At 43.6% G+C, this 15,936-nt stretch overlaps 1 protein-coding gene across 2 annotated transcripts in view; it reads right to left on the minus strand.

Annotated features, from left to right (window-relative positions):
- Positions 1-15,936, minus strand: part of ACSF2 (acyl-CoA synthetase family member 2) — a 52,573-nt gene that overhangs the window by 28,123 nt on the left and 8,514 nt on the right. Inside the window, exons 2-10 of one of the 2 annotated variants that reach the window (XM_033139227.1) lie at positions 15,045-15,123; positions 13,589-13,717; positions 12,086-12,139; positions 10,384-10,502; positions 6,683-6,845; positions 4,086-4,181; positions 3,369-3,517; positions 1,991-2,082; positions 734-810 (exon numbers count right to left, since the gene is read on the minus strand). In XM_033139227.1, the coding sequence (XP_032995118.1) occupies positions 734-810; positions 1,991-2,082; positions 3,369-3,517; positions 4,086-4,181; positions 6,683-6,845; positions 10,384-10,502; positions 12,086-12,139; positions 13,589-13,657 (819 nt within the window). In that variant the 5' untranslated portion in view covers positions 13,658-13,717; positions 15,045-15,123. The remainder of the gene's footprint in view (positions 1-733; positions 811-1,990; positions 2,083-3,368; positions 3,518-4,085; positions 4,182-6,682; positions 6,846-10,383; positions 10,503-12,085; positions 12,140-13,588; positions 13,718-15,044; positions 15,124-15,936) is intronic. The other variant, XM_033139225.1, reaches the window with a different exon arrangement.

Consider the following 15,936-nt stretch of genomic DNA (forward strand, 5'->3'; position numbering starts at 1 on the left):
CGACACAAGGGGAGAGAGCGTGCACATTATCCATGTTACAATATGAGTGGCAACAAATTGACCAGATATGCATCAGAACGAACATCAAAGGAACAAACTTACGAGCAAGGCCCTTCCCTTTAAGAGCAACATGCGATGTAGCCATGCAAAACGATAAACACGCACAACAGGGCTTGACTTGGGCTACAGGTTTGTCCAACACCAAGACACGCCATTGCCCATATTATTCCAGTGATCTAGAACAGCAGATTTTTTCCCCCTTCCATCTCATGCATCCCTTTAAAGGCCAGCTACACCTTTAGTTCCCAATTCAGACATGTCAATTTCCACATTCAATGGGAATTTTGTGGACAGCCTTCCAAGGGTGGCATTCCATGCCAAGGGTGAGCAGTGCAAGAGGCCAAAAAAGTGGGTGGGATCAGAAACAAAAGTGGGTGAAATAACATCTATAACTCTAACCTTTGCACAGCAGGATACATCCCACCCATGCAACAAAACAGAGGCTTCTGCACCAACCATCTCTCCATGCAGGCAGTCAAGAGGTATTATCAAGGTCCCAGAAGGCATCCCAGTTAGGCAAAAGCATTCCAGGAGGATGTAGAGCGAGGGTGACAGCGATAGGTGTGGCCAGGAGATGGGATGGCTGGGGCAGAGTCTCCAAAGGTCAGACACAGAGGCTGCCCACTCCTGCAACAGAGGAAAGTTCACAACCCAAAGATTAAGAGTGACTCACCACTATCTCCCGCATGTTCATGTTGTTGATGATCTTCTTCATGACCTCAGGAGGAACTGTCGAACCTGCAATGACTCCTGAAAGACAAAAATGCATACCTTGAGAAGTTGCCTAAAGGACACTGCAAATTTACAAAGCAAGTCATGACAACGACTGCATACATTATTATTATTATTATTATTATTATTATTATTATTATTATTATTATTATTCCCTTATTAACCCTGACGCTTCGCAAATCAGCCAAGATTTTGATAGGGCAGACAGCAGCAAAGCATGTGAGTATAGTTCGTGTGAATCCAAACAGTGTAATTCCATACTTGTATTTTTATTTGCAGATACTTGGTTTGGGATTCCTTCCATTCAATATTTGCAGTCTGCCTGGCCTCTGCTGCCACACACTGGTAGATGCAGAATTTTTTAAAAAAATCGAAAACGAATGTATTGTCTACCTTGTGCTATTTCTGTAACAGAAATAGCAAAAAACCAACACAAACTTTCAGATTATTATGCAATAAGAAGGAAGGTGTGCTGGATGGATTGCTCATGCATGAGAATAAACATAACATGATTTAGTGGTTCACTAATATACTCCAATAATTTTTATTCACATTTTGCTGCTCTTGAAAGTGTCACCAAGTTGAAGGGAGGAATGGTCCCTAGGTGTATGTCTGTGCTGCAGGACCAAACCCATGAGATTACTTACCTCAAAATATTTTAGTTTGGTGAAGGAATGGGCAAGATCAACCAGCAACAGCAGTAGCGCCTCCCCCCCCCCCAATTCACCTAGAAATGAGCCAATTCCTCTTTAAAAATGGAGACAAGCTGGCTCATTTTTTGAGGAAATTGGTTTAAACAAGAGCTGCAAGCTTTGGTCAAATAATTAAGAACTTATGCTGACTGGGGTTAATTTTAACAGATGAGGGCAAACCTGAAATGATTAAATGGTGAATTAAAGGCATGCTTTTTAAAAAGCATGTTACTGTATGTTACTGTAAAATAACATACAGTAAAAATAAAATATTAAAGACAACATTTTGTTGTAACCAATATAACAGCATATTTTGAAAGTAGATTGCAAGCTATCTAACACTTATTTCAGTACCTTTAAAAGGTTGTGTGGTATATGCAAATTGATGCAAATACATTTGATTCTGTTTAAAGTTTGTATTTAAAAGACATCCATTAGCATTTAAAAAAAATGTGGGGCTGATAAGCCTAATTTAAACATGCTTACATTTGGGTTCTTATACTTACCGCCCCGAAGAGCTGAAAGGTTGTAGCTGGCAAAGTCAGGCTGAGCTAGCATATCTATGAACATGGTTGGAGTGCCGAGAACATGGGTACATCTTCAAATAAAGACAAAGAATTGCAGGTTGCTAAAACGAAGGCAGGAACATGGCCTCCTCCACCTGATTCGGACAGCAGGTATGAAAGCTCAAGTTCGTCTTTATCTCTAAGCTTAAGCATCCTTTCCTTGTAACCATGGGAAATTCTTTTCCCAATGCAAAGAAAACAAAATGTGCACAAACGCTGTATGCATGCATATCCCCCATTGCCTAACTCCACATGAAAGATGGCTCCCCAGCTTCACAGGGTACCAGAAGCGCCTGAAAAATCCTCAACCACCTGGCATTGGGGTTTCCAACATTATGAAACCAACACCAAGCTGTGAAGTGTTTAGTCATCGCAAAGCAAAAAAGCAGATTTTTGTGAAATATGAAAGTGCCCCCCCCAAAAAAAATCAGGGGGGGCACTCGCTCTAATAACTCTCACCCACCTACCCAATTGGGGTAAAAAAACTCAAAATGATGCTGGAAGTGGAGGAATTCTGTTGTGAAATACAAACATGCCCAGTCTGTTTCTGCATATACAGTGGTACCTCTGGTTACGTACTTAATTCGTTCCGGAGGCCCGTTCTTAACCTGAAACTGTCCTTAACCTGAAGCACCACTTTAACTAATGGGGCCTCCCGCTGTTGCTGTGCTGCCAGAGCACGATTTCTGTTCTTATCCTGAAGCAAAGTTCTTAACCTGAAGCGTTATTTCTGGGTTAGCGCGTATGTAACCTGAAGTGTATGTAACCCGAGGTACCACTGTACTTTCTTCAGAGGCAAAAATATATCCGTTTCAATTATAGTGATTCCTTCAGAGCAACATAAATGAATTGCCACAATCTCTTCGCTCCTGAAGAAGGCAGCGTATTGTAATGTTTAGTGCGCATTGTGTTCTCCCAATAACGTTCCCTCGCTTCCCTCTACACCATGTGCAGAAACGGTCTTCTTGAATGTTGGAGCCACTATTGGTCAGTCCACCGGATCTCATCTTTCAATGCAAGAGAAGTCCCTAACTCATCAAGAGTTTGAGACTCATTGGCTACCCTCACCTGGCTTAGCCAGCCAGTCGAAGCCATTTCCCAGGGTGTGGCTGCTGTCCCATGCTGACAGCTTCTAGGAGTCACAGGTGCAAGCTATGTGCAGGGTGGGGACCAAAGATGGACAAACCTCCCCTGAAGGAGCACAACACGACCCCCGCCAGACGTGCTACTCTTCCCCTAACATCCCATACACCCCAGTATGGCCTGTATTAATAGACAGCTAACTCTTCCTAGAACTAAGCTTAAGCCAGACTCTTACTTTTCATGGTCCAGGGCCTTCAGTGCTGCTTTTGCATCAAAGCTTAGAGACGGGAAGACAAGACAGACGCCATGAATAGCCATCACCACGCAGCCTGCCACAGACCCCAGGCAGTGGTAGAGAGGGACAGGGAGGCAGCAGCGGGCATTCTAGGGTCAAGGCAAACAAAGACAGCGGTAGACTTGCCTTCCAGTGCTGGCTCTAACTTTGCTTACAGTTCATTGTCACAGAGACCAGAGGAATGCCAGCAGGAAGCCTGGGGTTGGAGATTTGCATGGGTGGGACAATGTGTGACTGTGAGAACAGTGTATGTAGCTTTAAAATTTCTAACCATCAAGTAATATCCACTCTTAGACTAGAACATTCACATAGAATTAGATAATCTCTAACTAATACAGGATATGAATGTGCCACATTCAGGTTAAGTACGGTATATAAACAGGGAGCCTAGAAATTGAGAATCTGGTGGCAAATGCACAGTATTGATCCTTGCACCTTTTTTTAAAAATGAAGTTACTAGTCATTAAATTTCTAGCAAAGACCTTGAAAAGTGTATCTGAAAAGCTGAGAAACTAAGAGGCACAATGACATATAATTCTACATTACCTCCATCACCCCCCCCCAAATAGCCCTCACTCATTACTTAGGGACACAATTTTGCTCCATACAGTTAGTGTTTGCATGCTCAACATTAACCAATAGACTGAGATGACTCACCCCATCTTGAACTCCCAGTCTTAATCCAATGAGGAATGCATTGTTCACAATGTTGTGGTGAGAAAGGGTAGCTCCTTTGGGGCTTCCTGTTGTTCCCTGGAGGAAAGAGATGTTTTACTAGCTTGTTTACACCTCACCCTATCCCACAGTCATGGGTTAATTACAACACTTCAGACGCAATACATAAATTGCTGAAATGGATGGGCAGCCTGTGGTCCCCCAGATGTTGCTGAACAACAACTCCCTTCAACTCTGGCCAGCATGGAGAATGGTGATGGATGATGGGAGTTGTAGTCCAACATTATCTGGAGAAGCCACATGTTAGCCACCGCTGTACTATAATAAAACCCCAGCTATGAGTAATCCAGGACTCACCCGGATTTCAGATAGACAGGAAACCTGCCCTGGATAGAAATACACAGAATAAGGGGGAGGGGGGAATAGCTGGTTGAAAAAGAGTGAGAGGCAGTATAATTCTCAGAGAAGAAATGGGTATGGTGGAATTGTAGAAGGGAAAGGGTAGGGGACATGAGATACATGTCCCAGGAAGGAGAGGAAATAAAGGAGCAGAAGAGAGGAAATAAACAAGCAGAAGAGGGGCACAGGCAAACAAAATTCAGTGTGGGCCCACCAGTCCTTGTTATGTACTGAGTTGAATAGGATCCAAAATGCAGCAGTCTGGTCCTAGAACAATAGGATTCAGAATGCAGCAGTCTGATTGGTCCTAGAACAATAGGATCCAGAATGCAGCAGTCTGATTGGTCCGCCGGAGCCACCCAATCCAGCTCCAGGTGGAAGTGAATCCGCAACCTGATTGGTATACAGGAGTATCCTGGAAATAGCCAATCACGTGGGGTCCATTGTGTAAATAATGTATATAAAGCAGATGTTTTGGGGAAACTGCCATTCCTCGCTACTATGAGCTGAATAAAGAGCATGAAATCCATGCTGAACTCCAAGTATATTTCAATCCTGTTTTCACAAAGCCACCTCAGGAAGACTTTGTGAAACTTCTGGAAGTTCCTCAGGGTTGGGATCTGGTGGGTCTCCAACCTTAATTTCTGGGGCTTCAGAGGCACAGGAAACCCAATGTAGCTGGAATGAATGATAAGCTGCAATACAGTTTTTTGCCTATATTTTACTTTTCGACTCTAAAGAAAGATACTTGGGAAATTTCTGCCAGCTAGAAGTCTCTAGACCAGACTTTCTCAACCTTAAGTCACCTGAATTTCTTGAACTACAACTCCCATCATCCACTAGCCATGCTGAGTAGAAACTTCCAACTCCCACCAGCCCCAGCCAGCATGAGCAATGGCCAGAGATGATGGATGTTGTAGTCCAACAACATCTTGAACACACTAGCTTCCCCATTTGTGGCCTAGAACAGCCTTCCTCGATCTTGGGTCCCTAGATGTTGTTGGACTACAACACCCATCATCCCTGGCCATTGCGCATGGTGGCTGGGGCTGGTGGGAGTTGGGAGTCCAACAATATCTGGAGGGCTGTTTGTTCCCCATCTCTGCTCTAAAGTGTGATGGTAAGTAAAATATACTTTGCCTATCTACCTGCCGGCTGGCCAGCCGTCATATGCTTCATCCGTGAGAAAACAGGATGCTAGACTAGATGGTCTCATCAAGCAGGTTTCTTATGTTATTCTAACCCATGCAAATTTAGAAAGGAAATGGAAATTTGGACAGGCACTGGATGTGGTCAGGAAGCTAGAACTTCTATGTCATTTCTTCCTTCTCATAGTTACTAATCCTTTTGATCTTAATACAGTACTACCATACACACTAGCTTTTCCTTGTTTTCTATCAGGTATTATCAAAATACTTTGGATTCCCCCCAAAAAAACATTATTTTTCACAATCCCCAGAAAATAAATTCCTGCAAGTGTAGGCAGACATTTCTGTACAAGTGATTCTAAGCTTCAGATCTTGGCTTATTTGGTACAGAATATTCCTGTTTTCTGACCATTGCGGGCTGCATTATTTGAACACCAGAAAATGCACATTTGGTACCAGTGGCGTCGCTAGCCTCTGCGCTGCTGGGGGCGGCGGCAGCGCAGAGGCACCCCCTGGGGGAGGGGCACGACGCGCGCGCCGTGACGTCATCATGACGTCACGACGCACGTGTATACAGAAAGGGGGGATTTCCCCCTTTCCGAGGCTTTTTTTCGGCGGGGGGGTGACAAGCGTGACCCCCACCTCGCTGGTCGCCCCCCCCCCCCCGCCGAAAAAAAGCGGCGGAAAGCGGAAAAAGAAGCAGAGCGGCGCTTAAACGCGCCTGCTCTGCTTCCTTTCCAGGCTTTCCCCGCCCCCCCCCCCGCGGTTTTTTTCGGCGGGGGGGTGACCAGCGAGGAGGGGGTGACAAGCGTGACCCCCACCTCGCTGGTCGGCCCCCCCCCCGCCGAAAAAAAGCGGCAGAAGCACCCCATCCGTGTGCTGCTGCTCCCGGGGTGACGGAGGGAGCGGCGGCGCGTGGGAGTGGCGGGAGGGGCCGCCGCTTGTCACCCCCACCCGCCGCTGCTCACCCTGTCACTGGGGGCGTACCGCCCCCACCGCCCCTCCCCAGCGACGCCCCTGTTTGGTACCCACTGAAGTGAACTGGATGTTGACAGGTTCTTTGCAGTCCAGCGTCTTCTGTATTTCCTCTAGTTGCTTCTTGTGGCTGCTGTCTCCAGCCTGCATCACATCGTTCATTAAGAATGCACCAGGCAACTTGGAGTCCAAGGTGATTACAACAGAAAGCTCTGGTAAACTGATACAGAAAAAGGAAAGTGTGCTCATTAACAGGGGAAAACGGAGTATAGTTTGCCATGGTACAAGCACAAGTTCAGGGAATGAGCTCCAAATACAGTATATGGACCAATTTTTTTCCCTACCCCCAGAAGCTGAGAAGGAAGATTGGAATAGGAATTCATGAATGGACTCTTGATGTTTAATGAATGAATAATCTGAACAGTTTTATACAATCCCTCTAAATTTAACTGGGTTTCAATTCCACCCATGGCTGCTGTGCTGACCAAAAAAAACCCAACAACAACAAATTGATGGTTTAGTAATTTCATAATATTTTCATTATTGAGGTTCCACAATTGACTCATGGAGTTTTCTTGGCAGGGATACTGGAGCGGCTTGCCAGTTCCTTCTCCAGGTGGATCACGTTTGGTCCAAACTCTCCACTATGACCTGTCCATCTTGACCTGTCCATAGCTTCCCTGAGTAATTCAAGCCCCTTCGCCACAACAAGGCAGTGATCCATGAAGGAGTACGACAAGGCTGTATATTGTCTCCCTGCTTATTTAACTTATATGCAGAATTCATCATGCGAAAGGCTGGACTTGATGAATCCCCAACCGGAATTAAGATTGCCAGAAAAAATATCAACAACCTCAGATATGCTGATGATACTACCTTGATGGCAGAAAGTGAGGAAGAATTAAAGAACCTTTTAATGAGGGTGAAAGAAGAGAGCGAAAAATATGGTCTGAAGCTCAACATCAAAAAAACTAAGATCATGGCCACTGGTCCCATCACCTCCTGGCAAATAGAAGGGGAAGAAATGGAGGCAGTGAGAGATTTCACTTTCTTGGGTTCCATGATCACTGCAGATGGTGACAGCAGTCACGAAATTAGAAGACGCCTGCTTCTTGGGAGAAAAGCAATGACAAACCTAGACAGCATCTTAAAAAGCAAAGACATCACCTTGCCGACAAAGGTCCGTATAGTTAAAGCTATGGTTTTCCCAGTAGTAATGTACGGAAGTGAGAGCTGGACCATAAAGAAGGCTGATCGCCGTAGAATTGATGCTTTTGAATTATGGTGCTGGAGGAGACTCTTGAGAGTCCCATGGACTGCAAAAAGATCAAACCTATCCATTCTCAAAGAAATCAGCCCTGAGTACTCACTAGAAGGACAGATCCTGAAGTTGAGGCTCCAGTACTTTGGCCACCTCATGAGAAGAGAAGACTCCCTAGAAAAGACCCTGATGTTGGGAAAGATGGAGGGCACAAGGAGAAGGGGACGACAGAGGATGAGATGGTTGGACAGTGTTCTCGAAGCTACTAACATGAGTTTGGCCAAACTGCGAGAGGCAGTGAAGGATAGGTGTGCCTGGCGTGCTCTGGTCCATGGGGTCACGAAGAGTCGGACACGACTGAACGACTGAACAACAACAACAAAATTGACTCATATGGTATAAACACAGTGCCACGGTGGTTTTGTGCTGAAGAGACCTTGCTAAAGAATTTTAGGATATTCTAAATGTGGAGTTGGCAGCAGTTTGGATCCACAGATAAGAGACCGGAACGGACTATGTGGGGTTGGCGGGTCTCTTATCTTTCCATGAATGTTTGGAGACTGAGAAATAGTTTTTAACACACTGGCTGTGGTTCCAAAGGTCACCCATGCCAAATGCCTATGCATCAGGCACACGCAGATTGTCCCCTCAACCTTCCTTGGCAGGAGCTGCCCATTTCACAGCAAATCACATTTTCTGTTCCAGCAATAAAGGTTACACAAAAAGCGGCTTGGCCTGGATTCTGTTATGAAGATCATGTTCCACTAAGTCTGCCAGTAATTCCACTTGGCTTTATGACACCATATATGCATAAAAGCCACAGGACTCCGGCAGATACGGATCCTGCTGGCAGAATACTTGGGAGGTGGGGTGGAGAAAAGGGCACAGGAAACTGCCTGATATTGAGCCAGGCCACTGGTCCATCTAGCTCAGTCTTGTCTACACTGACTGGCAGCAGCTCTCCAGGGTTTCAGGTAGGGAGCTTTTCTGAGCCCTACCTGGAGATGCCGTTGAACTTGGAACCTTCTGCATGCAAAGCAGGTGCTTTAAGTGCTGAACTATGTCCCTTTTCCCAAAGGAACAGAGGAGAGGCTTTTCAAGGTCTGGCACTGGCAAACCATTGCAATAAATGAACTAATCTATTAATTATACATATGTATGAGAAGGTATAACTACACTGCATGGTCAATGGTGGTCCTTTGACCCTTGTATTCTTCAATGTTACTGCACGAACAAAAAGTATTGTTGCAGAAAATGAACTTATTACTGTTCATTAAGTTTTGTCAGGCATTTTTTTGCAAATCAGGTATATATTTTAAGTGGTTTCGAAACATCTAAAAAATCAAAGGGGGTCAATAGAAAATTGGGAATGTGCGTAAATACAGCTTGTGAGTATTCAGGCTGCTCTCAAGGAGGGCCCATAATAACTGTTTGGTACATCTTTCCTGCTACTTGAAATCCTTTTACTGGATGTCAGCCTGAGAACTTGGAGTGCCAGTCACAAAATCATGGTGAGTAAAGTGGGACAATGGCTTGACTTTAGTGTAGAGAGCTTCACATAGTCCTGGTTCTCATTGACTCAGGCAGCTACAAAGGGACAGAAGAGAGGGGTTCATCCACATGTTGTTGGACCGCAGTCCTCACCATCCCTGAACTTTAGCTTTGCTGGCTGGGACTGATGGGAGTTGGGAGTCCAACAACATCTGGAAAGCCACAGCTTCCCTATCCTAAGGAATGTGGCAAAGTGTCAGGTTTCAGGGAATCCAATCCCCCCCATGGTAACAGCCAAGAAGCAGAGAAACAATTAAAAGTTCTTACCATGTAATTTATTAATATTCACAAAAAGAGATGAAGGAATGCAGTCTTTCCCCCCGAAAAATGGTGTTGCTTCAAGTAAAGTCCCACCCCATTACATCTCTCCTATACTACGTCACCCCTGTGTTGGCTCATCTGAGCTTTCTGCCTCTGAGCTCTCTGTTCTACTACCCTCAATGCACACCTGGTCCTGGTGGGAGGGGGTCAGGAATGCTTTCCAAAGACACTGAGTCTGTCAGCTGTCTCTCCCCTGGTGCCTCTTCTTCCTGCTGTTCCTCTTCCAAAATTTTCCAGCTTCTCCCCTCTGCAGCCTCTGAACTATGCCCTTCTGCAACCCACTGTTCTAAATCTATACTGTCCTCCTGTTCTCAGGAAGGTTCAGGAGAAGGCGGGGGGGGGGCGGTCCCCACCATTCCTCCTCAGTCCAGTCCCTGACACAAGGAGTGAAAAAGTGAAAGAGCTGAAACGGTCCTTAAACTCATCATCGTGTTTCCCTTATGGTGTGCTCCAATGTAATAGAAAATCTGAAAGCCCCTCCTGCTCTTGATCTTGTGGCTCCTTTGATTGATTGATTGATTGATTGATTGTGTGGGTACTTACCTGGGCACTTTATCAATATGAAAACAGTGTTTAAGATCAGGCTTGGGGGAGACTAATGAGCAAATGCTCAGTGAACACTTACTTTTTGCTCTGTAATGCTCCCGGATTAGATTGTTCCAGCTCAGGGCACACTTGCTTCAAGATCTCATAGTACTTCTGTGATTTGAACTGTGTAGGGAACACCAGTGCTTTGCAGCCAACCTAGAGAGACACACGTAAGGATGAAGCAAATGGGACACAAGGCAGCCTGTGCAAAAGAGCAGCCATTCCAGGTGTTCTGAACCACAGCAGTCTTTTCAGCATCAGCCAGCGCGCTTTTGTTCTGTCTTTTACTGCTCTAGGTGAACTTTTGCATACCCCTGCCCCTTCCTATCTACTTATTAAAAATGATACACCACTTGATTGTAAAAAACAACAACCCAAAAACCCTCACAACGGCTAACACAAAGAATAAAATGCCTTGCTGTATGTTCCAGCAGCATTGCAACAATAAATTAAATTATTAAGACCTCACTGGGATACTCTTTTCTAATTTTAATAATACAGTGGCATCTTTATACCCTCGACTTTACAACTGCACCTATGCCATGGGTGACCTGTGGACACCAAGATCCTCTCAATCATGTCTTCTGGAATGAAGGAAATCCAGCATGTGTGCCCAAAATGCAGGCAGATGGTCATTTCCATATGCCTGTTTGAAGCAGGTATACGCAGAGTTTTGCCACCACAGGGCCAGTCCTTTATGAGACTCATTTCCAAGTTAGCAGCCTCAAAGCTTGATCCTTTGAGAGAGCACTGAAAATACATCCCCCTGAATTCAGTGGAAGTTACTCATAAGAACATTAAGAAGATGTTCTCATAGTGGCAGCCAACAAGGAAGGAAACAAACAAACACATAGGAAAAATAGGAGCAGTAGGAACTGCAAACGAACAAGCGAAAAACATTTGCAAGCTGAAACAGCATTGTGCAAGGCCACTAGTGCCAGATAAGCTTGTCTTACTGCTTCCAAACTTTTTCCCACAGCAAGAGAAAGCAAGAAGTAGAATCACCTACTGCAGCTTTTGTATTTCACCTCTCATGGTATTTTAACGATTTAGCTCCAAAGCTAAACCAGAAAGGTAAGTACAAGAGGCCTCTTAATCTGGGCAAGGATTAATTTTTTTCACAAGACACTTAATAGCTTTAATCCCTCATTATTAGGGATAAGAAAGTTTAATGGCTTAAGTCAGCGATAATTGCCATAGAGGGAGACTATGTTGATTAGCAAATGTTGAGAGAAGCAAAAACAAAACAAGGAAAAACCATGTATGCCACAGTGAGCTCCTCGGAGGAACCATGGGATATAAAGATGCTATAAGAAAATACAGTCCATGAACATAAATGCTCAATTTTAGCATCTGGGTATTTGTCTTATACTTTTTTTAAAAAGTCATCTCAGCTAGTAGTAAGAAAATCCATCAGTTCATTCTGATTTGTTGGGGGGAACTTTTCATTTGTGCCTGCCCTCAATCAACTGACAATTAACTTGATTCGACAACCACATGTGTCAGTATTATGATAAAAAAATGTACAACTCCCATTCCCTTCTGTCAACTTTCCCTCCAAAACCAAAAAGCTCTAAACCCATTAGCCATTTCCAAATCATTGTTTGGGCTGCCTTTTTCTGTACTTTCCTCCAAATCAAACTGCTAACTTAATCAATGCATTCCCAGAGCTTCAAGCGTTTTCAGAAAGCGCTGGGGATGTAAACAAGCAGTGCTGACCACAACAGGCCTTGTCGTACCTTTCTCACCACAAACTCCAGCTCTTGGGATTGATATGCTGGGTTCACAGACACCTGGAAATGATAAGAGATGAGAATTAAATTAATCAGAGATACAGCTTCTTAACCATGTACTGCTAAATAGTGATCGCATGTGTTGAGAGGTCAGAGGTCTCCTAGTATCGGTTTCAGAGAACGAAGAATACAAACCGGGCCTAAACCACCCTTGCGTTTTAATTAATTGTTACTTAGTGGAAACACGAGAGTATTTCCTAAAACAAGGTGCCACTGTTTCCCAATGTAATATTTATTTATTTATTTATCATATTTATATACCACCTGCCAGGCAAGCATCTCCTGGCTTGTACTCCACTAATACCAAAACAGAAAACAAATACAAAATATGCAGTGCGATATCACCACAATCCAGCTAGTGCAGGAGAAAGAACTCTCCATTCTGCCGGCACGATGCAAATAGACTCATCTTGTTTATTTCACTTCCACAAGCCTTGTCAGCATCTTTTCAGATTTATTTTTTTTAAATGGAATGGAAGTGCTGATGACATAGGAGCCAACTCCTAGAGGCCAGGGGCCCCCCAAGTTGATGGGCATTGCCATTCAAATGCTGTGTGTGCTGTGTCTTGTGACTGATTATGCAGGGCGGGTCTTACCTCAGCCTCCCCCCCCCCCGACAATATTATATTCAAGTTGGCACCCCTGGCTGATGACATGATAAAAATGAATAGACTAGATTTTAAATTGTGCAATATATGTTGCAAACGTCCATCTCTACATTTCCAGTTATGTAATCATGGCCATATCAAAAAAGGAGGACCCCCATTTGCTTTTATCTCATATATCGTTATTTTGAGGTGGCAGCATGTATTGCAGTGGAATCCATGGGGGCGGTTTAAAAGCATGGCAGCACAGTTACCTAACTGTGAAAATATGATACCTGTTAACAGCAACTAAAAAGACAGGTCCTGTTTAACATGTAAAACAAGCCATTCCAAAATGTGTAAACTTATAGAAAACAAATGGGGAGGAGAGGAGAGAACTAAAAATGTTCTTCTGGAAGAACACTTGGGTTCAGAAGTAACACAAAACCTGCAGGAAGTATGAAATGCAAATGTATATCCGTGAAATTGGTCTTAGATAAAATACAACTTTCATTAAACCAAAGGATATTTGGTTTTTAAAAAAAGCTTTTGAATTCTAAAAAATTCTTCAGCCAAACAAGATAGATGATTCCCAATCATACAGTAAGAGTAGCTACTTTCTGCCAAAATACAAATCCAAACATTTTTATACACTAACCTTAAAGGTGTGTATAGTTGTGTCAATACCGAATGGTATTGTGAATGTTCTTTAAATATACAAGCTCGTGTTCTTTAAATATACAAGCTCGTGTTCTTTAAATATACAAGCTCTCTTCCCTACAATGACTTCCATCTAGGGACTTCTTGGATTTTTCCTTAACCAGCCACCAAGCCTCTCAGCTGTTCATAAGCAGGAGGAACTTACCAGGATGATTCCTGCTTGCGCCGTGGCAAATTGCATTAGGACCCATTCGTACTTGTTGGGACCCCACATTCCCAGCCGGTCACCCTTTTTCAAACCAAGGGCCAGAAGTCCTTGTGCTGCCTGTTCAACCTAGAGAATAGGAGAGAGAGAAAACCCCAGTCTCAGCAGATTGAGCTAGACAGGTAGGAAACGATGGAGTGTGTAAAATGAACGTTCCACTCTGTGCACTGACGACACAGAAGAATCTAAAAAGCTAAAGGGAAGGAATACGGTGGCAGCCGGTATGTTCATCTCCCAAGGCAAGATGGTTAAAGAGCATCAAACAAGTTTCCTCATAATCAGAAGATGGTGTGTTGGTTGCATTCAGACCAAACACCTATGTTCTGAAGGAAATTCACCTTTCTGGAGGGCCACCAATTGATTTAAAAGCTCATTGAATTCTACCATTTAATTCACTGTGTCTCTTAAGAATGGACTTTATTTTAAGAGGTAATGGCTATGAATACTGGATTTTGTTTTTTGTTTGTTTGTTTGTCTGTTTGTTTGGTATTACTTTTATTATTATTTATTGAATTTATATACTGCCCTATACCCGGAGGTCTCAGGACGGTTCACAGAATAAAACCAAAATATAAAACCACAAAATACGGTACATAATCAAAATAAAAACAGCAACCCAATAACGCCCCCCCCCAAAAAAACCTACCACATTTTAAAAGGGCATCAGATGTCATTCAAATAAACAGCTTCCCCCTCCTTTTGGTTTATTTTATTTCATATTTCGTACTGGATTGTTATTTTAACTTCATGATAAAGCTCCCTGTGTCTTTTTTTGTTTACTAGAAACAGCCCCGTTGGTACCTGACCAGGACTATGTATGATACAGCATACAAAGGTCACTCAAAGCTACTATAAGCCACAGAGACCAGAACATATGGGCACTGGGTTTGTGCCTGCATCCTTCCCCCTCCTAATAGTAAGAGAGCAGGGAAGGATTCGGATGAGGGCTGTGGAGTGGTGAAAATTAGCTTGACACTATCATGGCTCTGGTCCCATGTAGGGGAAAATGAAAGAGGGAAGGAAGGCATCCACACCCTTCTACATCACAGTTCGATTGGCCCTCAGCAGAATGAGTGAAAACAACCTGAGATTAACTGATGTGTGATGAAAAGCTCTACAAGCAGCATTAAAACATTAATGTCCTAACTTCAGGTGTTGCTGGCCCATAATTCCCAGCCCCTCTAACAATTGGCCACAGTTGCTAGGCCTGATGGGGAATGGAGTTCCACGACATCAGGAGGGCCACAGCTTCCCAGCCCCAGTTCTAAATACTGGTAGCTTATAAAGCTTTAGCTAGTTTGAGCCTTGCACCCAAAAATCCCATGCATTTAACAGGGAGTTAAGTCCCACTAAAGTACAGTGGGACTAATTTCTGAGTAAACATGCATGAGATCACCTTCAAAGCGTTGCAGACAGATGCTTTCAGTAGTTGCTCAGTCCCACTCTGGAAAACTTATCCAAGCTTTGATCATCATCTGGAACAATTAAGTCCATCTTACTTTTAGGATACTTGTTATTTATTTATTTCCAGGCAGCTTTAGACACTTGCTTTTCAGCAACTGCTCTCAAATCAGCTTACGGCTTAAGAAAAAATAAAGTACCCATAAAATCACGACAACAATAAAAGGTTAGGAGAAATTAAAACAGGGTCAGGTGAACCTGGCATTACAACATTTAAAAAAAATGGGAGAAAAGGTATTGACAGCATGTTTCAACGGACCGTTTTCCAGAATTTGTTGCATCAACTTTCGTAAATGATTACAGAGAAATAAGGTTTTGCAGGAACTACCATGAGATTTTCACCCTCAGAACTCAAAGAATGGAATGGAACACACAAAATGTTGCTTGCTCAAGGATCTGTGTGGCCCAGAAGGGCTTTAGAGGTGAGGGGCAACGTCTTGAATTTAACTCTGCAACAAACTAGCAACTAGTAGAACTCATAAAAAGCAAATGTTACCTAAGAAGGCTAGCACATTCTGGACAGCTGAAGATTCCAAACTGCTCTCAAGGGCAGGCAGACCCAGTGCCCCAGACATTGTAACTGTCAATTATATGGGTTATGAGGTTTCCGGTTATTGCTTAGGGTTAAAATGGATCAACTTGAGATTTTCTGTGCTCTCCATGAACAAAAAGCTTTACCTTGAACAAAAAGCCATATTCAGTTCTAAAATTCAGTTCTAAGAACCGTGAAAAATGAAGGTTATTATCTTTGACCATGTGCAGAATGGTCTTCTCACCACCGTCAACAAACCCTCAAAACATCTGGAATTTTGGAAAGGTCTTTTTGG

Source organism: Lacerta agilis, chromosome 2 (genome assembly GCF_009819535.1).
Source record: "Lacerta agilis isolate rLacAgi1 chromosome 2, rLacAgi1.pri, whole genome shotgun sequence".
Classification (NCBI taxonomy): Eukaryota; Metazoa; Chordata; class Lepidosauria; order Squamata; family Lacertidae; genus Lacerta; species Lacerta agilis.